At 45.8% G+C, this 27,938-nt stretch overlaps 1 protein-coding gene across 2 annotated transcripts in view; it reads left to right on the forward strand.

The window, feature by feature from the left end:
• Window positions 1-215: 215 nt before the first annotated feature.
• The window catches only part of TGFBRAP1 (transforming growth factor beta receptor associated protein 1), a 60,788-nt gene continuing 33,065 nt past the window's right edge, over window positions 216-27,938 (forward strand). The window contains exons 1-3 of one of the 2 annotated variants that reach the window (XM_074991283.1): window positions 216-307; window positions 15,197-15,895; window positions 24,193-24,387. In XM_074991283.1, coding sequence (XP_074847384.1) covers window positions 15,214-15,895; window positions 24,193-24,387 — 877 coding nt within the window. In that variant the 5' untranslated portion in view covers window positions 216-307; window positions 15,197-15,213. Of the gene's footprint in view, window positions 308-15,193; window positions 15,896-24,192; window positions 24,388-27,938 lie in introns of both variants that reach the window. The other variant, XM_074991290.1, reaches the window with a different exon arrangement.

Raw genomic sequence — 27,938 nt, forward strand, 5'->3', positions numbered from 1 at the left:
GGCGTGGGAGGGGCAGGACGCGTGTGTGCGGAGTGCGGGGGGGTCTTGAGGGGCTGTGGGGGACGGGCGGGGAGCAGGGGGCGGGGCCACCAGCTGAAAGGCGGGGACGCGCGCGCGGGTAAGTCAATGGGGGCGGTGCCTTTTCTTCTCCCCGCCCCTCGGCCCCACCGGCCGTCGCCGCCCACGTGACCGGAAGGAACGTGGGGGCCGCCCGGAGCAGGCTGGGAGCCGGGGCGGGCGGCAGAAGCGTGGCGAAGGCCCGGCCGCCCCGCACCTGGGGCCAGCGGTGCCGGCCCTGACAGCCCCGGTAAGCGCCGCCCGGCGTCTCCCGCCCGCGGCCGCCTGCAGCGCTTGGGGGCGGGGCCCAGCCGGGCCGGCCTGTGCGGCGGGCGGGGCCCTGTTGTGCGGCCACAGCTGCGGCTGTGGGGTCTGGGGCCGAGCCGGAGCCCGAGGCTGGGGCTGGGGCGTGACTGCGGGTCGCTGCGCTGCCCCTGGCTCGGCCGCCGTCGCGCGGAGCCGCAGTGCGTGTGGGCGCTCGCCGTTAACGGCGGGAACGGCGGGAGCGGGGCGGGGAAGGTGGTCGTGTCTGTCAGACCAGCGCCGGCTGGGGCGGGAGGGAGCGAGGAGCTTTGGCCCACCCGGCGCTCTCCTCCCCTCCGAGCTGGGCACTGCTAGCCGCCGCCTGCGGGGTGAGGCGTTAGCCCGCCTTGTAGGGGTCCCGTGGAGGTGGCGTGACCCCTAACGGCTCTGCAGTCAGAGGGCAGAACGGGGGGTTAGTGGCTTACAGTGTTGCATCTGGCGAAGTGGGTCTTTGCCCACGACAGTTTATGCTCCAAACTCTCTTAGTCTGTAAGGTGCCACAGGACTTCTCGTTGTAATAAGCCACGAATCTGCTTTGTGAATTCAGTCTCTGACTTCCAGAGTCCAGCAGAGTATGAATTTAAGCTCCCAGGCTCTAATTTTTAAAGGACTGTGCAGATTTCCTGATGGGCCAGTTATAGAGTGATCCCTTTGTGAAAAGTGATCAGTCACAGATGGTAGGGTGTTCTTGTTCATTCAGTCACCTGCCTTTTGTGTCTGAGATCTTAGGACAGACAGGGCTACAGCTGCAATGTGTGCCACATAGTACAAATCAGTGTGGCAAGCCTTAAGGGAGAGGAGGCTTTCCAAAGAAATTGCGAAAATGTTCTTCATTTATGTTAAAAAGTCAAAGTATTTTGTATGAACGTTGAATAGCTAGGGGATGGCTAACAATGCTAATTACTACCATATATCTTATTTAGGGAACAAACTGTTGATGTTCAGTATTAAACCATTTCCCTTGGTATTTCTGTGAGAGATTGAATCTGGCATTTACAAGAAACAGCAAGTTCCAGCATACATATTCCAATGCTGTGTGTTTAAGATAAAACATGTTGCAAAATACTTAATCTGATGTACATACACAATGTAGCCTACTGATTGTGCTTAAGTTGAAAGTTTTTCAAGAAGCTTACTCCTGTATAGCCCCATAATTTATTTTCTCTAGTCACTATGTCTGTACATGTATCGGAGACGTAGCTGAGTTAGTCTGTATCTTCAAGAACAAGAAGTCCTGTGGCACCTTATAGACTAACAGATATTTTGGAGCATAAGTTTTCGTGGGCAAAGACCCTCTGAAACCACCCCACTCATGCATTTGACAAAGTGGGTCTTTGCCCACAAAAGCTTATGCTCCAAAATATGTTAGTCTATAAGGTGCCTCAGGACTTCTTGTTGTTTTTGTGACTGTACATTATTGCATTGTGTTTTGCCAAAGAGCAGTGATCTCCAACCATTTTAAGCACAAGATAACTTTTTTCATTTAAGTTCAATCTTGAATCTGCCTCAACACAAATGTCCTGCCCCTTTTACAAGGCCCTGTCCTGTTCACTCCATCCTCCTTCCCCATCCTCATTCACTCTCATGAGACTGGGGTTTGGCATGTGGAAGGGGCTCCAAGCTGAGCCTGGGGCAGGGAGCTTCTGGTGTAGGAAGGGGTTCAGTGTGCAGGCTTGGGAGTGGGGATGGGTGCAGCAGGGCTCAGGGCTAGAGCTGCAGGAGAGAATCCGAGGTTAGAGCATGGGTTCCGGATCCTCTACCTGGGCACTGGGTACCTCAGGTAGCTCCTAGGCAGTGTCACAGTGGGGCTAAGCAGCCTCACTTCCCACCATAAGCCTGTGCCGCTTTTAGAAGTGAGTGACATGTCCACCAGCGGCTTGGTGGCAGGTGGTTGGGGAAGGTAGGAGGAACAAGTGGCCATGTGCATGGCCCCCTGTCTGCAGGCACCACTCCAGCAGCTCCCATTGACAGTTAACAGGGAACCACAGCCAATGGGAGCTGCTGGAGTGGCGCCTAAAGGCAACAGCAGCATGTGGAGACCCCCTGCCCTACCTCTTCCTAGGTACCCCAGGGATGTGTCAGCCACTTCCAGAGGAGGTGCAGGTCCAGGGCAGGGGGAAATCTGCTTTAACTCAGTGAGGCTGCCAGACTGTTAGTGGCCAATCTCCTGATTTGACTGCAGAGAAATTGAACCCAATTCCAGGAGACTCCTGGCCAGCACCCTGCACCTGGGTGGAAAAATATTAGTGGGAATGAGTTTTAAGTAAGTGCACTGACATCAAGGTAATGTGCAGATGTGTACCACCGGTAGAAACCAAATACCTATTATATATAAAAATTATAATAGGAATAATTCATAGAATGCTAGGACTGGAAGGGACCTTGAAAGGTTGTCAAGTCCAGCCCCCTGCCCTCATGGCAGGACCAAGTACTGTCTAGACCATCCCTGATAGACATTTAACCTGGTCTTAAATATCTCCGGAGATGGAGATTCCATAACCTCCCTAGACAATTTATTCCAGTGTTTGACCACCGTGAGATTTAGAAACTTTTTCCTAATGTCCAGCCTAAACCTCCCTTTCTGCAGTTTAAGACCATTGGCCTCTGACGATACATCAAGAGGCAAGAACAAGTTTTCTCCCTCCTCCTTATGACACCCTTTTAGATACCTGAAAACCTCTATCATGTCGCCTGCTTAATCTTCTTTTTTCCAAACTAAACAAGCCCAATTCTTTCAGCCTTTCTTCATAGGTCATGTTCTCATTGCTCTTTTCTGGACCCTTTCCAATTTCTCCACATATTTCTTGAAATGCGGCACCCAGAACTGCACACAATACTCTAGCTGAGGCCTAACCAGCGCAGAGTAGAGCGGAAGAATGACCTCTTGTGTCTTGTTCACAACACACCTGTTAATGCATCCCAGAATCACGTTTGGTTTTTTTGCAACAGCATCACACTGTTGACTCCTATTTAACTTGTGGTCCACTATAACCCCTAGATCCCTTTCTGCCATACTCCTTCAGCCATACTTCCTTTAGCTATTATCGGTTAAGCATTTTGAAACTTAGTTATCAAAAGCTAAATTTAAGTAATAGAGAAATAAAAAATTTGAAATGCACAGACCAGTCTGAAACCTAAAACAATGCACTTTGAAAGAAGTAAGGACAAAACAAGCATGTGTTAGGAGATGTGACAGATTCACATTACCCCTTTAAGTATGCTGAGTACATTCAGACATATGAGCAGCTGTCAGCAACCTCACTCCGTCCTGAGCCCTGTCATATCCTCCCTCTCTGTGGTGAATGGGAGAGAGGACACCCTGACATCATTGCGCCCTCCTGTATCTCCAGCACCGTGCACAGGAAGCAGTAGGCTCCAACAGGAGCCAGGTGAAGCTCCAAGGCAGAGGTAAGGAGCAGTAGCATGGCAATGGGGAGAGGGGCAGCTGCAGTTCTGGCATTAAATAGCCTCCTTGCCAAACCAGTTAGTATTACCTGTCAGAGGCTCCAGGATCTACCAGTAGATCCTGATCTACTGGTTGGCGACCACTGCCATAAAGCCTCTTCCCCTGGACTTGCATGATTTTATTTTAGCACCTTAAGTGACAGAAAGATTTTAACAGTTTTCATTACTTGTATATCCTTTTTCCTATCCCCTTTCTTCTGAAGATGTTTTTAAAAATAGTAGTCTTGGTCAGAACCAGCACTTTTACCCTGGGCTACAGGAAATTTGAGTGGTGACCACTTCAGATAAGATGGCCTGCCTAAAGTCTAGGGGCTGGCTTTTCACTCTAGGGTATGTGCTCTTTGGATTTTTGCTTTGGTAGCCAATCTGTGTGCAACTTTCTGCTCTATACATTGTATGCTTTTTGATAATATTGTGGGACAATGTGATTGCATTGACCTGGAAATTGTCTTTTTTTCTCACCCTGGGCTATTTCACTCCGAGGCCCTGTCTACACTTGGCCAAAACTTCGAAACAGCCATGCCAATAGCTAAATCAGAGAATATTAATGAGGCACTGAAATGCATATTCAGTGCCTCATTAGCATGCTGCCAGCCACAGCACTTTGAAAGTGCCGCATTTCTTTTACATGCAGCTCATCTACATAGGGGTCCTTTGCAAAAGGACCCTGCAAATGTTGAAATCCCCTTATTCCTATCAGCTGGATAGGAATAAAGGGAATTTGACATTTGCAGGGTCCTTTCGCAAAGGATCTCCATGTAGATGAGCTGCATGTAAATAAAATGCGGCACTTTCGAAGTGCTGTGGCTGGCAGCATGCTAATGAGCCACTGAATATTCATTTAGGCGCCTCATTAGTATTCTCTGATTTGGCCATTTCAAAGTTTTGGCCAAGTGTAGATGCAGCCCTAGGGTCTGTTTTCATTGTCAGAGGTAAGAAACCTAATTTAAGCCCTATTTGAAGAGGCAGTTCCAAAACAGCACAGATAAACTTCATAGTTTGGGATTTAAATGGTAATTCCTGGAAAATTCCTTGTGTATATATGTTCAGGTACCTATTTAGCCTTTACAGAGGAAAATTTAACCGGGTTTATCTCTTGGTGGGATTCTTAAGCAATATAGTTACTGTTTTGGAGCAGCAACGAAGGGTCCTGTGGCACCTTATAGACTAACAGAAAAGTTTTGAGCATGAGCTTTTGTGAGCACAGACTCACTTCATCAGATGCTGGTTAGCTCAGTCAGCAAGGGTGAGGCTTACTACCAGCAGTTGATCTGGAGGTGTGAACACCAAGGGAAGGGAAGCTGCTTTTGTATATAGCCAGGCATTCACAGTCTTTGTTTAAGCCTGAGCTGAGGGTGTCAAATTTGCAGATGAATTGTAGCTCAGAAATTTCTCTTTGGAGTCTGGTCCTGAAATTTCTTTGCTGTAGGATAGCTACTTTTAAGTCTGCTACTGTGTGGCCTGAGAGATTGAAGTGCTCTCCTATGGGTTTTTGTATATTGCCATTTCTGATATCTGATTTGTTTGCGTTTATTCTTCTACGTAGAGACTACCCAGTTTGTCCGATGTATATGGCAGAGGGGCATTGCTGGCACATGATGGCATAAATTGTATTGGTAGATGTGCAGCTGAATGAACCCACGATGGTGTGGCTGATCTGGTTAGGTCCTGTAATGTTGTTGCTGGTGTAGATACATGGGCAGAGCTGGCAACGAGGTTTGTTGCATGGATGGGTCCCTGAGTTAGAGTGACTGTGGTGCGGTGTATAGTTGCTGGTTAGGATTTGCTTCAGGTTGGCGGGCTGTCTGTGGGCAAGGACTGGTCTGCCTCCCAAGGCCTGTGAAAGTGGGGGATCATTGTCCAGGATGGGTTGTAAATCTCTGATGATGCGCTGTAGAGGTTTTAGCTGAGGACTGTAGGTGATGGCTAGTGGTGTTCTGTTGGTTTCTCTCTTGGGCTCGTCCTGTAGTAAGAGGCTTCGTGGCACACGTCTGGCTCTGTTGATCTGTTTTTTCACTTCCTCAGGTGGGTATTGCAGTTTCAAGAATGCTTGGTAGAGATCCTGTAGGTGTTTGTCTCTGTCGGAGGGGTTGGAGCAAATGCGGTTATGTCTTATTGCTTGGCTGTAGACAATGGATCGTGTGGTGTGTCGAGGATGTAGGCTCTCTCCTTTCATTCAGGTACACATTTATTCCAATCACTTTGATATTGTCCAGAAGGTACTGATTGTGAATGCAAAGCAGCATAGTCAAAACAGCTTGGTAATGCTTCTACTTAACATCATTGTATGTGACTGTTGTTACTCTTAGCTGGTGAGCCCACAGTGTTCTGAATCATTTTGTCGTTAAGTGTGATTTACATGGGTCTAGGTCTCTTAGGGTACGTCTGCACAGCCATTAAACATCTGTGGTTGGCTTCAGCAACTGGCATGAAGCTTGCAGGATTTGGGCTGTAAATTGCTAGTGGGGAGGGTCTTAGAGCCTGGGCTCCAGGCTGAGCTTGAAGGTCTCTGCAGCACGTTTTAGTCCTGCAAACCAACACTATTGCCCGCAGCCTGAGTCAGCTGCTGCTGGCTAGGCACAGCCATGCGGGTAGGGGAGGCAAGAGTATTGCCGTGTAGACATATCCATAGGCCCAGATTTTAAAACACGAGTACCTTAAATTATTTCCCTAGAGCTATGTTTAAGCATCTGTATAGGAAACAACCTAATTTGTAAAGATCCTTAGCACTTTCGATGTGATGTCATAAATTGACGTTGTATCTTAAAATCCTGCCACTTCTATGCAGATGATGAAAAATGGATTTTGGAGTCTTAACTTCAGTGATGCTGGTTTTGAAAACATTGGCCCGAAACAGTTTACGGTGGTGTCTTTTTCTGAAAGCGCTTATGTTTTTATGTGATCTAGTCATTGAAAAGTACACTCTTTTGGAAATATTGATGGCAACTTCCATATTTAACGTTTTAGCTCTTATTCACTGAGTGGTGAGTAGTAATTTGGTGATACTGGTTTTCTCATACTTGTGTTTTGGACACTTGTGTCTTATTTGAAAAAAATGTTTACTTCTATGCACTTGTGGATGGTTAATCCTTACTTGTGACTTACCCATGGACTTCTCTCCAAAATATATTCAGCTGATGTTCAGAGTCGCACCAGTATGTACGCTGACTAAAAACTAGTCCGAATTCTCAAGCTTTAGGAATGCATTAGAAGGAGATTCAACAAGTCTCCTATGTAGTTCAGTTTGTCATTCATTCTGCTTCCCCATCTGCTCTGTCAGGATGTGCTGACTGCTTTCTGTTGGTTCCTGCGTCTTAGGAGGAAAAGCTAGTCAGTACTAAGATTTCGTCAATAATCTGCATGCTTGTTCACGTAATATTTGCTATGTTAAATTTAACTTTTGTCCAAATTTAATTTGGTTGTGTTTAGACTGTGATTGATAGCAATGTAATTCAGTTGTCAAACCACCACATTAAATTGGAGCCATCCCCTTATTGTAGTTGTCTTTTTGTAGGATCTCGTGTAAGTCATGATTTTATTGAAAGTAGTGAAATCAGGAAAATGCTCCCAGATCATATTTCCATTTTTATAAAAAAGAAAATGTCAACAATGAAGTCTCCAGTACCAAAATGTTACTTTTAGTGCAGTGTGCCAATATCATTCCATCCTTTAAATTGACTCTATTTAGCTGTAAAATTTTGTGAATTCAGTACTTTGCCACTTACAATATACAGTGAATTTTCTTCAGAAAAAATAAAAACTGCTGATTCTCCTTCGAGTGATTGCTCATGTCCATTCCAAGTTGGGTGTGTGTGGGCACACGCCCAGCCACCACAAGCTTTTTGCCGTAGCCATAGGGTCAGTGTGGTGCCCCCTGGAGTGGCGCCAATATGGTGACCAATATGTGCACCGCCCTAACCCCACCCATCAGTTCCTTCTTGCTGGGCTGCAGGTCAGTCATTGGAGCTGTTGTTTTCTCTGCTCAATTCTTTAGTTAGTAGCCTATTGTAGTGTAAATAGTTCTAGTATTTAATAATTCATCTTAGTGTTTTAACTTCTAGCCAAGGCAGGGCTTTCCATTCCCCTTTGCACCTCAGCACTGCGGAATGCCTGGCTCCCCAGGCTTTAAGACTTGTTCAAAACGCAGCAAACATATGTCCAAAAGTGACCTTCATTCAGCCTGTTTGATTTGCGGGGGGAAGGACACTTGGGTGATTGCTGTCCAATTTGTAAGGCCCTTAAACCCAGAACTTTGAAAGACAGGGCCCAGCGCCTTAAAGTCCTCTTGACAGAAGCATCTCTTAAGTCTCAAGAGTCTCCAGCAGGAGCAGAGAGTGGAGCCTCCTTGGTGCAAAGTGCACTGGTGCCATTGACCATGGTGCTGCCTAAGGACTCCTGGCACCAAGAGCGGGTGCAGGCATCGTCACCTTTTTGGCTCTATAGGAGTCAATCTCCAGTGCCAGTGAAGAGGAGGAGGCATGAGAGGCCTTGCTTGCCTAAGTCAAAGCAAGGCATCCTCAAATCCAAGGCTCTGACCTGCACTGCCTAAGGCCAGGAGGAGCATCTGTTAAAGCTGGGGTGGAGCCGGAGCCCACAGGTGCTGGACTTGCCCTTGACGCTGGAGGTGTTTCAAGTGGCAGTGCCGGATCCTTCTCTGTCTATGGAGGACAGGGCCCATAGCACTGAAATGAGCAATCAGGGCTCACGGACATGACATCAGCGCCACCCCCTGCGCTCACATCGACACCGGCACCATATTCGGTGCCGAGCACTCTGGTGCTGACCCAGTAGACTGTGGGCTGGTTTCAGGTGCCCTGTACTCTGGCACCAGCGCAGTCCTTGGTGCACGTGACATCGGCACCAACTCCAGTGACCCCATTGTGATCATCTGCTCCTGAATCAGCGTTGGAGTTGGACTCCTTTCACTCAAGCTCTGGACAGAGCTGAAGCTCGAGAAGGTCACACCATAGCTGACAAGGTCCCATAGTCATTGTTTGGACGATAGGGGTTGGCTGCTGGCTTCGCAGGCGACTCAGCAGTGGCCCTTCTGGACCCTGAGGGCATTTCATGAGGTGCAGGGCCAGGCCGTTAGAGTGCCTTTAATCATGCCAGGGGCCCCCACTGGTCCTGTGCTCAGCGCCATCAGCATCACTGGGCATCCCACCACCGGAACAAAGACAGGAAGCTGTGGTCATCATGGAGCTGCCTGTGTCTACTTTATTGGTGTTGACCTTGGCGCTGTCACAGCAGGACTGGACCCCTTTGGTTCTGGCACCATCTGTAATTGTACATCCAGTGCCGATGGGGCAGACACCAGCCCAGGCACTGGCACTGACCAGTGGAAGCGGTAGTGGTGCCATTTGTGCCACCTGTGGCGGAGTTGTCTCGCCAGCCGGTGCCTATGATGCCCCCCCCCCCCCCCCGTTTTGCCCGTAATTCCCATGAGGGGCCAAGTGCCTGAACAGGTCACTACTGCCTTTCCCCTCCAAATGGAGGCCCAAGGGCTAGCATTTCTTCCTCCCTGGATGAGGCTGTGGTAGGCTCATTGGCCTCGCCTGTATTGGAGGATGGCAGGGCTTTTCAACAGCTCCTTAGGAGAGTGACCCAAAACTTGGGAGCACAAGGGGATGAGGTCCAGGATGAAATGGACCTTGTAACAGACATCTTGTCCTCCACAGGCCCCACCAGAGTGGCTCTGCCCATAGTCAAAACAATTGCCACTACAACTAAAACAGTTTGGCAGACCCCTGCCTCCGCCCCTTCCTATGGTCTGTAGGAATGAGACACAGTACTTTGTCCCATCCCAGGGCAATGAACGTTTGTTCATGCACCCCCCAACCTGACTCCCTGGTAGAGGACGCTGCTAACCATAGAGAGTGCCATGGGTTCCAATGTCCCTCCCCAAAAAATAGAGCAGGTAAACACTTGGACTTCTATGGGAGGAAGGTCTGTACAACGTGAAGAATTAAGAATTGCTAACTAGCAGGCTCTGCTTAGCAGGTATGCTGATAATACAGTCAGCACCCTGTATACGTTCTCTGAGGTGGCGCCATCCAAAGCCAAGCAGGACTTCACAGCCATGGTGGTGGAGAACATACTGATTTCAAGGGCAGCCCTACAGGTAGCATTGAATGCTGTGGGTGCTGCCATGAGGGTTATGGTCCCTGAAGTGGCAATGCTCAGGGGGATTTGCTTGCAGGTTTCCAGCCTGCCTCATGAGGTCCAGCAGACGATCCAGGACTTCCCCTTTGAAGGCCCTGCCCTATTTTCGGATAAGACAGATAAGACTGCATACACTCATCGCTCGTTAAACAAGTACTTTTATTTATGAATACTCGCTTAAACAGGGGACATGTATGCCTCCCTTAGCTCACTTGACGAGTGAACTCATCCCCACTAATACGAGCCTAATTCCCCCTCCCCCCACCAGCCCAGCATACCCCATACCACAGCAGCCAGACACCCTCCTCCCCCGCACGAGCTCCACAGCCTGACACCTTGCTGACCCCAAACCATGGCAGTCTGACCAGCCCTGCAGCCTGATCTTGCCTTAGTGGCCCCATGGCCCCAAAGTGTGGCAGCCTGAGCCCCCTGTCGGTCCCACAGCCCCAAACTGTGACAGCCTGACCGGCCCTGTAGCCTGACACCCCCCAACAGCCCCAAACCACAGCAGCCTGACCTCCCACCAGCCCTGCAGTCTGACTCCCATGCTGGTCCCGCGACAGCCAGACTTCCTGGCTGGCCTCACTGCCTGACTCCCCCCTGTCCCCCCACTTGCCCCTCAAACTGCACCAGCCTATACCCTCCATGGCCTTGCAGCCTGACCGTCCCACTGGCCCCAAACTGCGGCAGCCTGAACCCCCCCCATTACCCTCCCATGGATGAGTGTAGTCTGAAAGGCTCTAGGGCCACCCTCCGCTCTTTGGGCCTGCATACACCTGCCAACCAATGCAGACATTTTAACTCCCATCCTCAGCAAAGAGAGTTTTCGCAGCCACAAAGGGATGGCAGTAGAAGGCAGAACAGGACGGACCGACGCTGTTCAGGCCAACAACTTCAAGGCCACCAAAAGGGCCCACAGGGACCCACACCTCAGTTTTGATGGCATGGTTGGGAGCGTCGAGTCGATCTCTCCCACTCCAGCTTCCCCACTTTTTTTATTTCGCCTAGCTCCTTTTTACCATACGAGGTGCAGCATCGCCACAGACCCATGGGTCCGGTGTATGGTAGAGAGGGGATACTCTCTTCAGTTCTCTTCATACCATCCCCCCAAATGCCTTCCCTGTCCCTCTTCAGGGACCCCTCTCATGAGATCCTGTTAAGTGAGGAATTGCAATCCCTCCTGGGTTCTGGGGCTGTAGAAGAATTTCCTCCCAGGTTTAGGGGATTAGGGGTTTTATTCCCAGTATTTCCTAATTCTGAAATCAAAGCGGGGCTTGAGACCCTTCCTGGGTCAGCTATGAACCCAGGCTCTTTGGAGTGTGTCGGACCTTCGGCCTCGCATAAATGTGTGGGAGTTCAGGGCCATCAGACTAGCATGTGTGACTTTCAAGGCCAATCTGATGGGATATTGGATGTCAGTCAGTACAGACAACACTACAGCAATGTACTATATCAACAAACGGGGTGCACGTTTCTCTTCCCTGTGTCACAAAGCCATGAAGCTCTGGCACTTCTGTCTACAGCATAACATTGTGCTGCAGGCCCTTTACCTGTCAGGTGTGCACAATTCACTGGGGGATCAATTCAGCAGGTAATTTATGAATCACAAGTGGCCTCTCCTCCTGGAGGATCATTCATTCTATTTTCCAGAAATGGGGGGTCTCACCAGGTGTATCTGTTCATCCCCCACCTCAATGCGGGACGTTTTCTTCCTACCGCAGTCAGAGCCCAGGATCCTGGGCAGACACCTTCAGTGTCCCCTGCTTGTGCAGGCTGATGTATGCATTCCTTCCGATTCCACTAGTTCACAGGGTCCTCCTCAAGATTCATTCAAAAGGGGCATTCATCATCTTGGTGGCACTGGCATGGGCCTGTCAGTGCTGGTACTCGACCCTCCTGCACCTGTGGTTCTGCAAGCCGATGACGTTGCCGATCTGGCCTGACCTGCCGATGCAGCAAGAAGGGAGACCGCAACATCCCAATTTCCCATCGCTGCATCTCATAGCATGGATGCTCCATGGCTGAAGGACCAGGAGCTGTCCTGTTCGGATCCCATTAAGGAAGTGGTGTTAAATAGTAGAAAACCCTCCACCAGGGTGACTTATTTGGCTAAGTGGAAAAGGTTTTCAGTGTGGGTGTCTCACAGAGGGTTATCTCCCTCGCAAGCCCCTATCCTGTTGATTTTTAGATTACCTACGGGGTCTGGTACAGGAGGGCTTGTCCCTGTCCTCGATTAGGGTGCACTTAGCTGCTATCTCAGACTTTCACCTGGGTCATGGAACATCTGTGTTGTCAGACCCTGTAGTCAAAAGGCTTTTCAAAGGTTTAGAACGAATCAAGCCCCAGGTTCAGGCACCACTTCCTCCGTGGGGTCTCAATTTGGTGTTAGCCAAGCTTATGGGGGTCCCCTTTGAACCCCTGGATACCGGCTCTGTGCAGTTTGAGTTACAAAACAGAGTTTTTGGTGGCAGTCATCTCAGCCAGGAGGGTATCTGAGTTGAGGGCACTTTCAGTGGACCTCTTGTACACAGTGCTTCACAAGGGTAAGGTTGGGCTGAGACCTCCCCGCCTGTTTTTAACCTAAGGTGATCCCTGCATTTTATGTTAACCAAGACATTTCCCTACGGGTAGTTTACCCAAAGCCCCAGGCCTTCCCCAGGGAGCGATGTTTACATACCTTGGATGTTAGAAGGACTCTGGCCTCCTATGTGGATAGGACTAGGTCCTTTAGAAGAACACAGCAACTCTTTGTGGCAGTTGCTGATAGGATGAAGGGCCTTCTGGTCTCCTCCCAGCAGATTTCCTCCTGGATAGTGACATGCATGAAGGAGTGTTAAAGTTCGCAGGGGTTCCTCCCCCTCCTGGTGGGGCACGCTCCACGAGAGCACAGGCGTCATCTGTGGCGTATTTGGCACAAGTGCCTGTCCAGGATGTCTGTAGGGCATACCTTTACAGCACATTACGCTTTGACACAGGAAGATGCTGCGGTGGGCAGAGCTGTCCTGCTGTCTGTTCAGGTCTCTGACCCCGCCTCCTAGGCATTGGCTTGTATTCACCCAACTTGGAATGGACATGAGCAATCACTCGAAGAAGAAAAGACAGTTATCTGTTCTGTAACTGGTGTTCTTCGAGATGTGTTGCTCATGTCCATTCCAAAACCCTCCTGCCTTCTCCACTGTAGGAGTAGCTGGCAAGAAGGAACGGGGTGCAGAGGAAGGTAGTTTCAGGCAGTGCTTATATTGGTTGCCATCTTGGCGCTGCTCCAGGGGGCGCCACACCGACCCTATGGCTGCTGGCTAGGGCAAAAAGCTTCCAGCGATTGGGCATGTGCTCGCTGACACGCAACTTGGAATGGACACGAGCAACACATCTCAAAGAACACCAGGTACAGGACAGGTAACTGTCTTTTTACAAATGGCCTGATCCACGGGATTCATATTCTGAAGAATATATCCATCATATAAGGGAAATGCTGCATGATAATGCGTGCAAATAGAGCCTTCTGCAGTGAATGTGGGTAGTAACATGACAAACAATTCTGAGAACAGGAAAGTGTACCCATTAATTTTTGTGGTATTGACCTTTAAACCTCATGAGAATGCTTTGTGGACCACATTTGCAGATTGGATGTGCAGTTCTGTGGGTAATCTAGGAATTTCAAATGCAGATAGTCATGAAATGCAGAAATAGTGTTAATTTTTTTGTCTTAGGAAATTGACAATTTCCACTTAAAACTTACTTATTTTATGAGGGTACCATATGGTGCTCTGTTTTTGTGCAAAGCTTTTGTTATCTGTGAGATTTGCTATGGATTATGTGTAGTGTATTACTCTAGCTTTCATTTGAGCCCTCAGGCTTCAGTTAAAAATATAATTTGGTTTTCTCAAAATGAGTTTTGAAAGATTTGGTGTAGAATAAAAGTACCAGACTCTTTCAGTATCTTGGGGTATGTAAACTGCGTTGCTGTTCTGCTGCATCTATGTTTGTTGTTTAGTCCTTTTTTTTTCCTGCTTTGAAATGGTTTCCCTATGACCAAATAAACTTGATCTGGACTTCTCATTTTGCGAATCACCTTTAAATTCAGTAAGAAAGCAGTAACTGTGTTTGCCGAATTTTGTGCCACCAATTTTTATTTTGTGTTTTACTTTTAGCATGCTGTGAATAGCTGCTTTTATAGTACCCAAAGTATGGTAGTTTCTTTACATGTAGATGCAGAATAAGATGCTTGCTGTTATGTTACACTAATGACCACTTGGGAGCACCATAGGTTGAAGTGTTAAACTAGAAAGCAACAATCTAGTGGTTGGAAGAGGCCTGTTCATGTATACAAAGCAACCTGTTATGTTCTTAACTAAGATATGATTTGAATTAACTAAATTGCTTTCATTGTCTGTGAGCATTTTATACATACATGTTCAATTTACTCAGTCCCCTCAAGGTTTTGCTTTCTTCCTTTTGTAAGGTGACTTCTTTTGAATCAGAAGTATGTTTTCAATTTACGCAACAGGTTGTTTGAGTTATATGTTGTGTGCACTCTTTGATGTGCGCTGCCTTTATGAAGTACCGTATGTTATTTCATCCTCCATATGCACACATGTTTATGATTAAAAGCAGAAGATGTCTTGTTTTATAATTGCATTCTAGATTGTCATCTGCTTAAATTTGACCAAATAAGGCATCAAGTGTTAAGTGAAACATATTAACATATGAGCCTAAAGGCTGTCCTCCTTTAGAAGTTTGATGGTAGTCAGGCCTTCTACATGTTCAAGACAGGGTAATAATTTTCAGAATTGGCTAAGGTATTTGAAAGTCAGTGGAACCTAGATGCTTTTATTACTTGTGTTGTGAAAGCACCTGTCATGCCTACTCAATGCCAGCACACCACTGAGTTAGATTTTCTTGACAGTTTTGTCTAGTGTCTAATGAATTGCTTTGGAATTTGGACCTAGTGGTCACTTTGTTTCAGAAAATACAGTACATCATTGTAAGGCTGCTCATCTACTTTTTGTTTTTCATACTGCCATACTAACTTAGCAGGCTGTATTGTTCTCGCATAATAGTTGCTACTTCTTTCAAATGGAAAATAGTAAAGTATGTATTTCTGAGATCGCTGACAATTTGATGTTTTGTGTAGATAACTTGTCTGCTCATTGTTGTTCGGCCTTACTTTTGTGCGGCTAAAATGCTGTTGTTCTCCCTTCCCAAGCAGATCATCCAAAAGACACAATGAGTGTGAAGGCCTTCAGGCTCGTTCCTGCTGTGGAGCAGGAGATGCTAATGGGAGACAAAGTGCGAATTAATGTTGAATGCGTTGAGTGCTGTGGAAGAAACCTCTATATTGGAACCAATGACTGCTTTGTCTATCACTTCCTACTAGAAGAGAAGATATCATCAGGAAAAGTAACTTTTGTTGCCACGAAACAACTGCATAAATACTTGGGCTTCAAGAAAGCAGTCAGTGAGCTGAAAGCAGCTTCAGCACTCAACAGGCTACTGGTGCTTTGTGACAACACAATAACATTGGTTAACATGATGAACCTGGAACCTATTCCTACTGGATCTAGAATCAAGGGAGCTGTGACATTCACATTAAATGAAAACCCTGTGAGTGGGGACCCTTTCTGTGTAGAAGTTTGCATTATCTCAGTGAAACGGCGGACCATCCAGATGTTTATGGTGTACGAGGATAGAGTCCAGATAGTGAAGGAAGTGTTCACTCCGGAGCAGCCGTGTGCTGTGGCTGTAGATGGTCATTACTTATGCCTTGCGCTCACTACACAATATATCATATTGAATTATAATACTGGCACCTCCCAGGATCTGTTCCCCTATTGCAGTGACGAGAAACAGCCAATTGTGAAAAGGATAGGCAGACAAGAATTTCTGCTGGCTGGACCTGGCGGTTTAGGTGAGACTAACTTTTTTTTTAAAAACTTACAGTTTAGAGTTTCCCTCCGTTTCCCTCCATTTCATGATCATCTTCCTGGATTGAGGTAATTTCAGTAACTGATGCCAAAATGTAGAACAAATGGTGCATTTCCTTACAGGTTATACTTGCAATCTTTGAAAACTAAAGGATGAGTAGTCTGCTAAAATTTAGTCTTGGATATTATTGTATTGTTTGCTTTTTCCCCCCAACTTTGCGAAATCTGCATAACGCTTTACACATGAAAAACTTGAGTTGACCTAGATAAACTTGGTTCTGGGGCGGGGGATGGTCTACTAGAAAAATACAGGTGAAATAAATTCTACTGTCTCATCACCCAAGGCAAATAAAAGTATGACCCAAACAAAATTTTAAAGGCTGTTGGCATACAGTTCTGGCTGTTGTGACTGATTTTAAACCAGTACTCAGACAATCTGAATTTTCTGGCCAGACTTACTGTGTGCCCACAGGGACAAGCTACTTAAAATCCATGACTCTGCCGCTTCATCACTGAAAGGTAGTTATACTCACCTAGCAGTGTGAGATCTACTATGTATCCACTTTGCAATGAAACTAAGGTAAGCGTTTAGAATATCAGTTCTAATTATCCTCATCTTGGTTCCTTGTAAATGTTGCAGTAGCAGCAGAAATTACTTTTTTGGTTGCCTTGTCCCAGTAGGGCTGCTCAATTCATAGTGCCCCCATAAGACTTCAGGAATAATAACAGTAATTACATAAGACAAATTAAAAAGACACTTTGAGGGACTCCTGCTATAACTTATGAAAACAAAACTAGATTTCATGCAGAGCAAAGTCCCCTTTTCCTAGAGTGTCTGATTGTAGCCTGCATAAATAGTGGTCTTGGACTGTGCTCTGAAAGCCAATATAGTCGAACTTACCAGATCACAGGCAAGTCCGTTTCAGAACTGAAGGCCCTTCATGGAGAATGAGCATTTATCCCAGATGGCTGGGGAGCCAGCCTGAATGCCTCTCCTAATTGTAAGTATAGTATGCAGCAGTATGGCATAAGTGTCAAGTCTGTCTCAAGTAGCAAGGCCGCAACTCCGAGCTGTGTGCAGCTTTACAAAATGCATTAAGAGTTCCAGCCACAATAGGCTTTTGTAAGACCTTGGTTACCAGTCATGTTTGATTAAATTACATTGCATTTACTGGATTTATTGGTCGTGTGTCTAAAGTATTAAGTATAGTCCATTATAAATCTGTCCAGTCTGAGTTCCAAATACAAGGTATATTTATTTGGCCTTGTCTTCTCTTACATAAGCATGTTGCAACAAGTATACTTGTGTTAAAACACTCTCCCAAAACAAGACATTTCATTGCATCTGCTTCTTTCTGGAGAGAGTATGAGAGAGCAAGTTTAGGAATATTGACTGTATTGCTTAAATAGGCCATTGCATGACATGACTGGCAGCAGCTAATGTGGGTCTCATGTTTTTTCAAAATGGCTCCAGAGGTGATCCTGCTGGTTACAGACTAGTGAGCCTATCTTTAGTACTTGGCTAACTGGTTGAAACTATAGTAAAGAACCAAATTATCAGACATGGGGAAGCATCAACAGGGCTTTAGTAAAGGGAATTAAAATTCTTTGAGAAGGCTTTCGGCATGGTCCTTCACTAGAGGTGCTTAAGCATGGGGTAAGAGAGAAGGTTCTCCCATGGTTTAGTAACTCATTGTGATAGGAAACAAAGGATAGGAATAAATGGTCAGTTTTCATAAAGAATGCTAAGTAGTGGACTCCTGAAAGGATTTGTACTGGGACCAGTACTGTTAAATATTCGTAAGTGATGTAGCAAGTGGGATAAAGATTGATGTGGCAAAGTTTTCAAGTAATACAAAGTGGCTCAAGATATTTACCTCACCAGCCTCTTCTGTCTCTTTGACTGGACCACCTTCTATGGACAGAGGCAAGCAAGCTTTCAAGCCTCACAGAACTTTTCTCTTAGCTCTGGGAAAGTTACTCCAAGTATCTTGGGCCTGAAAAAAAGCTCCATGTGTCTCAGAAGCGTATCTGTCTCTCCAACAGAAGTTGGTCCAGTAAAAGACATTAACTTACACACCTTGGCTACGTCTACACTAGCCAAAATCTTCGAAATGACCATGCATCCCTCCTATGACTCTAACCCACCACCCAAGTCTCCCGACTTACGTGAATTTTGAGGTATGTGAGAGTTGCATGGAATGCAACCCTCGTGTATCGTGGGGGACTACTATATGTTGGACTATCAGATTTTGCTGGATTATCTCTGTAAATGGAACTGTTTTTGCCAGATACCAGACCATCAGGCTTTCCTAATCATGGGAGGCCAGATTAAAGGAATTTTACTTTTTTTGTAATGTGCACTACTTTACAGTTAACGATGGAGTCTAAATTAGCTGCCTTGAATGGTGGCAATTATCAGAGGGGTAGCTGTGTTAGTCTGTATCTGCAAAAACAATGAAGTTCTGTGGCACCTTATAGACTGACAGGTTTATTGGTGTGTAAGCTTTTGTGGCCCTCCAAAGCTTATGCTCCAGCTAATCTGTTACTCTGTCAGGTGCCATAGGAGTCTCATTTTTTTTCTAAATTAGCTGTTAACCTTTCAGAAAGAGGTCTCAAAGCTGTGGATAGTTCTCAGAGAAGATCTGCTCACTGTGCGGCTGCAGTCAAAAACAAAACAAACTGTTGGGAACCATTAGGAAATGGATAGATGAGAAAGATAACCTCATAATTCTTTTAAGTAAATCTATAGTGTGCCCATGTCTTGAATCCTGCATACAGTTGTTTGTGCTCTCTCTCAAAATACAGTTTTTTTTAGAATTGGAAAATGTACAAAGAGACACAACAAAAATGGTTAATGGTATGGAAATACTTCCAAGCAAGGGAAGCTTAAAAATCCTGGGTTTGATGAAAGAACTAAAGGGGGCTAGGGAACAGGTCTATAAAATCTTCAACGGTGTGAAGAAAGTAAGGAGAAATAGGCAGCAGGTTTAAAACCAGCATAAAGAAGTGCTTAACACAGTCAGCCTATGGAACTCTCTGACACTGGATGTTGTGAATGCCAAAAACATAACTGGATTGAAAAAAGAATTAAAATCCTAGAATGCTAGGACTGGAAGGGACCTTGAGAGGTCGTCGAGTCCAGCCCCCTGCCCTCATGGCAGGACCAAGTACTGTCTAGACCATCCCTGATAGACATTTAACCTGGTCTTAAATATTTCCGGAGATGGAGATTCCACAACCTCCCTAGGCAATTTATTCCAGTGTTTGACCACCCTGAGATTTAGGAACTTTTTCCTAATGTCCAGCCTAAACCTCCCTTTCTGCAGTTTAAGACCATTGCCTCTTGACGTATCCTCAGAGGCCAAGAAGAACAAGTTTTCTCCCTCCTCCTTATGACACCCTTTTAGATACCTGAAAAGCTCTGTCATGTTGCCTGCTTAATCTTCTTTTTTCCAAACTAAACAAACCCAATTCTTCAGCCTTTCTTCATAGGTCATGTTCTCTAGACCTTTTGATCATTCTTGTTGCTCTTTTCTGGACCCTTTCCAATTTCTCCACATATTTCTTGAAATGCAGTACCCAGAACTGGACACAATACTCCAACTGAGGCCTAACCAGCACAGAGTAGAGCGGAAGAATGACCTCTTGTGTCTTGTTCACAACACACCTGTTAATGCACCCCAGAATCATATTTGCTTTTTTTTTTTGCAACAGCATCACACTGTTGACTCATACTTAACTTGTGGTCCACTATAACCCCTAGATCCCTTTGTCATACTCCTTCCTAGACAGTCGCTTCCCATTCTGTATATGTGAAACTGATTGTTTCTTCCTAAGTGGAGCACTTTGCATTTGTCTTTATTAAACTTCATCCTGTTTACCTCAGACCATTTCTCCAATTTGTCCAGATCATTTTGAATTTTGACCCTATCCTCCAAAGCAGTTGCAACCCCTCCTAGCTTGGTATCATCTGCACACTTAAGTATACTTTCCATGCCAATATCTAAATCGTTGATGAAGATATTGAACAGAACCAGCCTCAATACAGACCCCTGCGGACCCCCACTTGTTATACCTTTCCAGCAGGATTGAAAACCATTAGTAACTACTCTGTGTGGTTATCCTGACAGTTTTGCACCCACCTTATAGTAGCCCCATCTAAGTTGTATTTGCCTAGTTTATTGATAAGAATATCATGCGAGACCCTATCAAATGCCTTATTAAAGTCTAGGTATACCACATCTATTGCTTCTCCCTTATCCATGAGGCTCCTTATCCTATCAGAGAAAGCTATCAGATTGGTTTGACATGATTTGTTCTTTACAAATCCATGCTGGCTGTTCCCTATCACCTTACCACCTTCCAAGTGTTTGCAGATGATTGCAGGGAGGGTTAATTAAATAAGTTGATGAGGATAGATCCATTAGTGACTATTAGCCAAGATGGTCAGGCATGCAGCTCAAAGTCCTGGATGCCCCTAAACCGCTAGCTGTCAGAAGCTGTGACTGGACGTTAAGAGATGGATCTCTCTTAATTGCCTTGTTCTGTTCATTGTCCCTGAAGCACTTGGTATCGGCTAATGCCAGAAGGCAGGATTCTGGACTAGATGAACCATTGGTCTGACCCTGTATGGCCTTTCTTATGTTCTTAACACAAGTGTGGTCTGGGTTTCTTCCCCCCCACCCCCATGTAGTTTCCCTAATTTAGACATAGTAGCCAACTGTCTGTCTCATTACTTAAATTTCCTGTTCTTGAATGGGTACACCTTCCCTTTCATAGTGATCTTCTATATTTACTATCATTCTGTCTCTTTCAAGAAGACTGTAAACTCTTGATCTTTTTATGGACCCCCATTTAGCAGACTTTGGGAACAATGGTCGTCTGCTAGTCCCTGCCCCCATTCCAAAAGTCTGCTTAATTGGCACCCATAAAATCCTAAATCCACCCCCCATGTTTCTCCCTCACCTCAAAAAAAAAAAAAAAAAAAGGGGGGGGGGGGGGGCGGTGGTGTGGAGTAAAGCAACTTACCAGAGCTGCTGTGGCTGGAGAGGTTGTTGCTTCCAGCTGTCGTGGTCTGCCATGGTTGTACCCTCCACTGTGGCCTGGACTGCCACCATGTGCTCCTCCCACCGGGGGTGAAGTGCGTACCCAGGCAGATGGCGCTCACATATGCACCCTACCTCTCATGGGGGGGCACATGGCAGCTCCTCCAGGCTGCAGTGGCAGTTCCGGTGAGCTTTTTTTTTGGGGGGGGGGGGGGGTTGGGGGGAGCCCAGTAGGGTGGATGGGCAGTAAATGCTCATATTTAACAGACTTTTGGGTTTAACAGACATCCTTCCCCCCCCCCCCCCCAGTAGTCTGTTAAATTGGGGGTTTACTGGAATTGGTGCCTCCAGCACTTTTCCTGGTAGGTTGTGTGATTTTTTTTTCACAACTGCTTTCTAACATTGGTTTAAAATATATTAGCATTTAAGTGTTACCACTCTAAGAAGTACCATTTCAAAGATGGTTCCAACTAATACTTGAACCATTACTGTAGAAGCTAGCTTTTAGCTGAAACTGTAGAGGTTCATTCACTAAGCTCCAGAGGTCCCAGAATCAAATCTGCCTGTGGCTGGTTACAAGTGGGGGCTTGTTCCGTAAAGCTACGTCTACACGGGGATGCTACATCGAAATAGCTTATTTCAATGTAGTGAAATCGATGTAGCGAAACCAGGGCTGGTGCCGTCGACGTTCAACGTCGACGTTGGGCAGCACCACATCGAAGTAGGCGCTGCAGGGGAGCATCTACACACCAAAGTGGCCCACATCGAAATAATGGTGCCAGGAACAGCGGCAGACTAGCACTTCCGGGGCAACAGCAAGCCGCTCCCTTAAAGGGCCCCTCCCAGACACACTTGCAGTAAACAGCACAAGATCCACAGAGCTGACAACTGGTTGCAGACCCTGTGCATGGAGCATGGATCCCCAGCTGCAGCAGCGGCAGCCAGAAGCCCTGGGCTAAGGGCTGTTGCACACGGTGACCATAGAGCCCCTCAGGGCTGGAGAGAGCGTCTCTCAACCCCTCAGCTGATGGTCGCCATGGCGGACCCCGCTATTTCGATGTTGCGGATGCGGATCGTCTACACATGCCCTACTTCGACGTTCAACGTCGAAGTAGGGCGCTATTCCCATCTCCTGTTGGGGATAGTGACTTCGTCTCGCTGCCTTACATCGATTTCAACTTCGAAATAGCACTCGCCACGTGTAGACGTGGCGGGCACTATTTCGAAGTTGGCACGGCTACTTCAAAGTAGCTGGCTCGTGTAGACGCGGCTTAAAAGGCATATGTTGATGAGGGTGTGTTTGTTTTCTTTTGTTTTGTTTTTTTTCTTCTGACTGGCTATCATAACCACACATGCTTAGGAAGGTTATATGGACTGTTTCCGCACAGTTACTTGTGGTATGTATCTGTTAACCAATGCTCTTTTCTTCCTTCTTCTCAACCACTCGGAAAGCTTGTACTACCCTCATCTTCTGTGGCAGGCAAAAGTTCTATCACTTTACCTAATTGGGCATATCCCATTCTGGCAAAAGCAGAAGAAAAGCGAGGCTTTGTTTGACGTGTGTATCCTCAGCAGCATGCTTCAGAAGAAAAATGCTGGCATCTGGATGATTGAAGATGGATATTTGGATATAGGGCTTAAGTCTCCACATTTCTAGTTTTGAAACTAGTGTAGCTGAAGAACGGATAGCTCTACTTAATCACATACCTACTCAGTTTCTTAGAATGAAGTCTACTTGTTTTACACAGTTCCCAGTAGCTGCATGTCCACATTACAAAACGTTGCAGAGTTACTGAGAATTTTGAGATGGGGCTAGACATAGGAGTATCCTCCTGCTACTTAAGCTTTTCCAGCTCAGGGATGAGTTAAACAGGCAGAAATTGGCTTTAGAAAGCACTATGCTGTTGCCCAGGTTTTACCTGTTCCAGAGTAATGTCTAGGGTACCTGTAAATGGTCACTAAAATCACAAAAACTAAAATGTACTAGTACAACGTTCCATTGTAAACTTTACATATTGAATTATATTATGAAGATAATTAAAGTGATTTTTATTATTTTTAGATATTGAATATTCTGCATAAAGAAATGTGGTTTGATTGACATGAGGAATTTACTGCACATCTTTGAAAGTGCTAATTTTCTCTCAGAGCAGAGATGCTGTACAAACCTCTCAGAGGAAATGGGGAGTGGGAGAGATCCTTAGTCTATGGCGCAAGTAGTAGCAAATGGTCCAAAAACAGAGATGAGCCAAATTTATTGGTGTTTGTAAAATCCAAAATGAAGAGTTTAGCAGCGAAAATAATTACAAATTAAGTGGAAAGAGTCTACTAAAAAATCAGTAAGACTTTGGAGACTCTTCATTTTTAACATGTTTATTAGAATTGTAGTGTATTTTTTTGCCTTGCATTGTGTGGCAGTTTGCTTTATAAGAGCCTATATCTTTCTGGACATTTTTTCTCCCAAATTTTTGGAAACACATCTTGCAGGAACTGAAAAAAATAAAATCCTCTTCTGAGAGAACGGAGCCATTACTTTGCTGTAGCAGTTGACTCAGGAAATATGGGTGAATTAAGTTGGAGACTGAAGTGTTCTGCGGTCATAGGAGCTGTTGAATGGAGCAGACAGGCCAAGAGTGCCATGCAAGAGGAGGAGCGCTCAGGCAACCTGTAGGTAGAGAGAGAGAGAGAAATAAGGCAGGTTGGGGACTTGGTTTGAAGCAGGGACAAGGCAGGAATGGAGCAGGCATAGGGATGCAGCGTGGGGCAGAGTGGGGATGGCTGTTCCATGCCCTACAGCTCACGAGGGATGACCGTTAGAAAGAACGGCTTGTGGAATGCTGGCTGGGGTGTGATGGGCTAAAGGGCATCCAAAACATGTACAGCTTAAGTTTTAACAAAAATAGTCCACTGTAAGTTTCTTGGATTTCAGTTGTTTGTATCCAGAAGGAATGAGCATAGAAAAAAGGCTTGTATCACTTTCCTGTGTGCAAGAAAGATATTTTTTTTTTGTATATCACTTTGAACATAATTTATCAACCAATGTCTAATTATGGTAGGGTGATAGAAGATGCAGTAAAAAGTTTAACTGAAATGCCTTTGTAAAAAGTCCTTCATGGCTTGCCTTGTGAATTACTCATTATCCTGGGGTCATGGCAAGAAAGGTTACAATATTTGACTCCTAGACAACTGCAGGCTTTGGCTCAAGCTTCAGACTGTCTTCCCTTTCTTTGCAGGTATGTTTGCAACTGTGGATGGCATTTCCCAGCGTGCTCCTGTGCACTGGTCAGAGAATGTGATTGGAGCAGCCATGTGTTTTCCTTATGTACTTGCTCTAGATGATGAGTTCATTACAGTACATAGCATGCTGGATCAACAACTAAAACAGACACTACCTTTTAAGGAAGGCCACATCCTACAAGACTTTGAAGGTATTGGATAGTACATCTATATCTTTGCATGAATTTCTTGGGACATAAAAGAAATAACTTTTTATGCTAACCTTGTATAAAGTGAAAAAGCAATAATCGTCTCTTTCGAAGAACAAACTACCAAGCTGCCTTTCTTGAAACAAACAGTAATGGACCATCCTCAAATGTAATCCCTTATCCTGCCGGTAATGGCCTTTAGTGAAAATGCTATTATGTCCTGTGTTCTTACAGAACGCTGCAAATGAAACTTGTTGCTGCTCTTTGTGTGATGGTCCTTATTGTTTCCACTCTGGATTACCCATGAAGGTTATGCGCCTAGAACTGGAGAATTTGAAGGGTTTTTTTTGGTCTGTACATGGATCCTAACACACTTTGTGCCTCCCACTGAGAGGCAAAAGGGTGGTGCACACTCAGTTTTCCCAGTTCCTTCTTACTACCATATGATCTGGGTCAGAGCCTCTATCTGTAGCTTCAGCTTCATCCCTTATGAGTGAGCTTTATAAATAATTCTTAATATCACACACAGTTAATAGTTTGTGTTTTTTCCTAGTTTATAATGACTAATCTGAGGCGGGGAACACTTCCACCCCTGCCCACGGTCATTTTGTGTGGGCACTGGACTATCCCTAGGACTCCATGCTTTAAAATCTGGTCTTTATGCCAGTGATCCTTCTCTGTCAGGGACAACTGCCAACCCTGCTTGTACTGCCTCAGGAAATCTCACATTGCAGTGAGGTGCAATATCTGCCTCTTGTTCCCCAGCTGTACTGGAAAAGAGCAGGAGTTCTACCTCCAGAAAACCTCATGAAGCCTCAGTCAGAGCAGGCCTGGTAACTCCTTCCAATATGATGGCCTTACTCATCAAGGATTGACCATCCTGCCGCTATTCCCAACACTGGTGCCAGAGAATCTACACTTATAATCCTCCTGATGGGAGCTTCTTGGGAGCTGAAGCAGCACTATTAAATGTATGAGACTGCCTTTCTCAAAATCTATGTTGAGCAACTCAGATTCAGCTCTGAGCCAGCCTAATATCTGAACCAAAGAGCAATTAAAATATCCTGAGTCCCAGAAACTTGAAAAGAAAGCCCATAAGTGTTGGGCTGTGTTCACTGAACATGATCTGTTGGTACCATCGTCCTTGACAACCAAAGGATTTGGAGATCTGTCAGCACTGACAAGGGTGTTCATTGCTTGCCCACAGCACTGTCTTCAACAGCACCCTTTCTGACTCTGCTCATTGGGCAAAGACAATCCTGCTCGTGCCGGAGAGAACTGGGTCCCATGCTGCACCGCAGGCCGTCGTCACACTGGTGGATCTGGAATCCACTCCATTGGTTCTCTTCCTTTCCAGAGATGGCCTAGCACCCCCTGGGGAGTTGACAGTTTGGAGGAATTCATTGCCCATTATCCATTTTCTCATCGGGAAACACCAAACTAACTGAGGAGACTTTTTCCCTATCATATGTATTCAGTTGCCCAAAAAATTATACCACCTTGGGATCAATCTACATGGTCAGTTGTGAGCAGCTGTCACTCTTCTCCAGAGTCCTCCATGTCTCCTTTTTGACTCTTCCTACTGGCCCTATAGGGGGCTGTGGGACTAATACAGCCTAAAGAGTTGGTCAGATCTGCTTGGGAGTTATTGCATGCCTCTTTGCAAAGGAAGCACTCAGATTCCCCCTCAGAGGAATAAGAACGTTATTCACCAGATCCAGCAGTAAGGGTAAAGAAGCCCTTCACTTTACTTATGAACTGCCATGCAAAAGGCAGAAGATTCAAAGGACCTGCTCCTATGCACGTTTTGCAGTAGCCATAGCATCCTAATCTGAATCCCCATCAACACACTATTTCTGAGTGGACCTCAAGAGCTGCCAGGCACTAAGTCTGTCATTGCCTGACCTTCACACACCATTTGGAGGTCATATAGCACTTTATCAACCCATGGAAGGCAATAACATTAGACCATTTGTTCTGACTATATGCATGCATTTGCTTCCCCACCTCTTCTACAACCAGCTTCTACTTTAATCTTTGAGGAGCGCTCTCAAGACTATTCTCAAGTATGGGGTGGACTCGTTATTTGAGTGGAGAGTAACTGAATGTGTCTTCTGAACACCAAGGGAGTGGCTTACATTTGACTTATTTCCTAGTACCCAAAAGGAGAGAGCAGAGAGACTAATTCTCAACCATCACTACCTCATCTGCTTCGTTTGCAAAATCAAGCTTCATCTGGTCATTATGGCTCCTATAATGCCACTAGAAAAGGACGTGGTTTACAGCTATTGATATGAAGGACATTGTCTGCTCACAGAGACTTCCTTCTGTTCATGGTGGGATCCAGTCGTTTCAGTACAGTGTTCCTTTTCAGGATAGCAATCACACCTGAAGTCTTCATTAAAGAGTTTATGGTAATGGTAGCTCACACCAGATACTCAGTCTCATTGCCTTCCCCTACCTTGATGAGTTTTCATTTTGCCAACTCATGCCAGAAGGCCCATCCTAAACTGTTTTTCCTTGGGGATCAGTGTAAATGGCTAAAAAATAACCACCTGTTCTTACCCCTATGTAGTCTCTGGACTTCACAGATGCCACTCTGAGTTTGTTTGCTATCAAATCTCCTGTATTGGTGAAACCATGCCTGTCTTTTTCTGGGACATATATTCATGTCACTTCATTCTCAAGACTCATTTATTGCCTTTAAACGTGACTCCAGTTTTGGTATACTCTCCATAAAATCATCCTATGAATGTCATTGTAACAATTCCCAAGAATGCAGTTTTTGCTTTTTGTTTTGTTTTTTTTTCTCTCCTTTTGGGAAGGATCCTTCACAGGTATGAGTGGACTTCCTCTTTCTCTCCTCTGCTCAGACCAGGACAGTTATCACAGATGCATCCCTATTTGATTGAGGAACCCATTTGCAGAGCCACACAGCACAAGGCACCTTAATGCCACAAGCATCTAGGGCATGGGTGCACACATTCTGGAGGTGTATATGCAGTCCTGAAGGCATGTTGAGGCCTTTTTTCCATCCAAACTCACCATGTGTTTATACTGTCAGTGTTATGGCTGTTTTATATAGTCACAACGCGGTGTAAGAGCCACCTTCCTGAGCACTGAAACAGCCAGCTTGTGGAACTGGTGAGTCAGCAACCAAGTTGCCCTGCCCAACCCACAGAAAACAAAACTGTGCTCACAGATTCCCTCAACTGTTATGATTCAGTTGACCACAAGTAGAAACTTCATGACTTGGTATTGCTGAATATCTTTGATCTATGGGGAACTCCAACCAAGAATCTGTTTTCATAATGAACAGAAAATGCAACACAATGCTATACAGGAGCCCTGGGTCACCACTTACAAGGTGGGACATGTCCTCTTCCTTGGTCAGATCACCTGAACTATGCATGCCCTCTGCTGCCACCCCTTCCACTAGTTCTGTGCAAAAGTCAGGACAAGGTATGAGTTACCCCAGTTGCCTCCTGCTTACATAGATAATTTTGGTTCCTGAATCTCCTGCGCGTGGAATCTCAGGTATGGATCATCCTCCC

Source organism: Carettochelys insculpta, chromosome 1 (genome assembly GCF_033958435.1).
Source record: "Carettochelys insculpta isolate YL-2023 chromosome 1, ASM3395843v1, whole genome shotgun sequence".
In the NCBI taxonomy this organism is placed as follows: Eukaryota; Metazoa; Chordata; order Testudines; family Carettochelyidae; genus Carettochelys; species Carettochelys insculpta.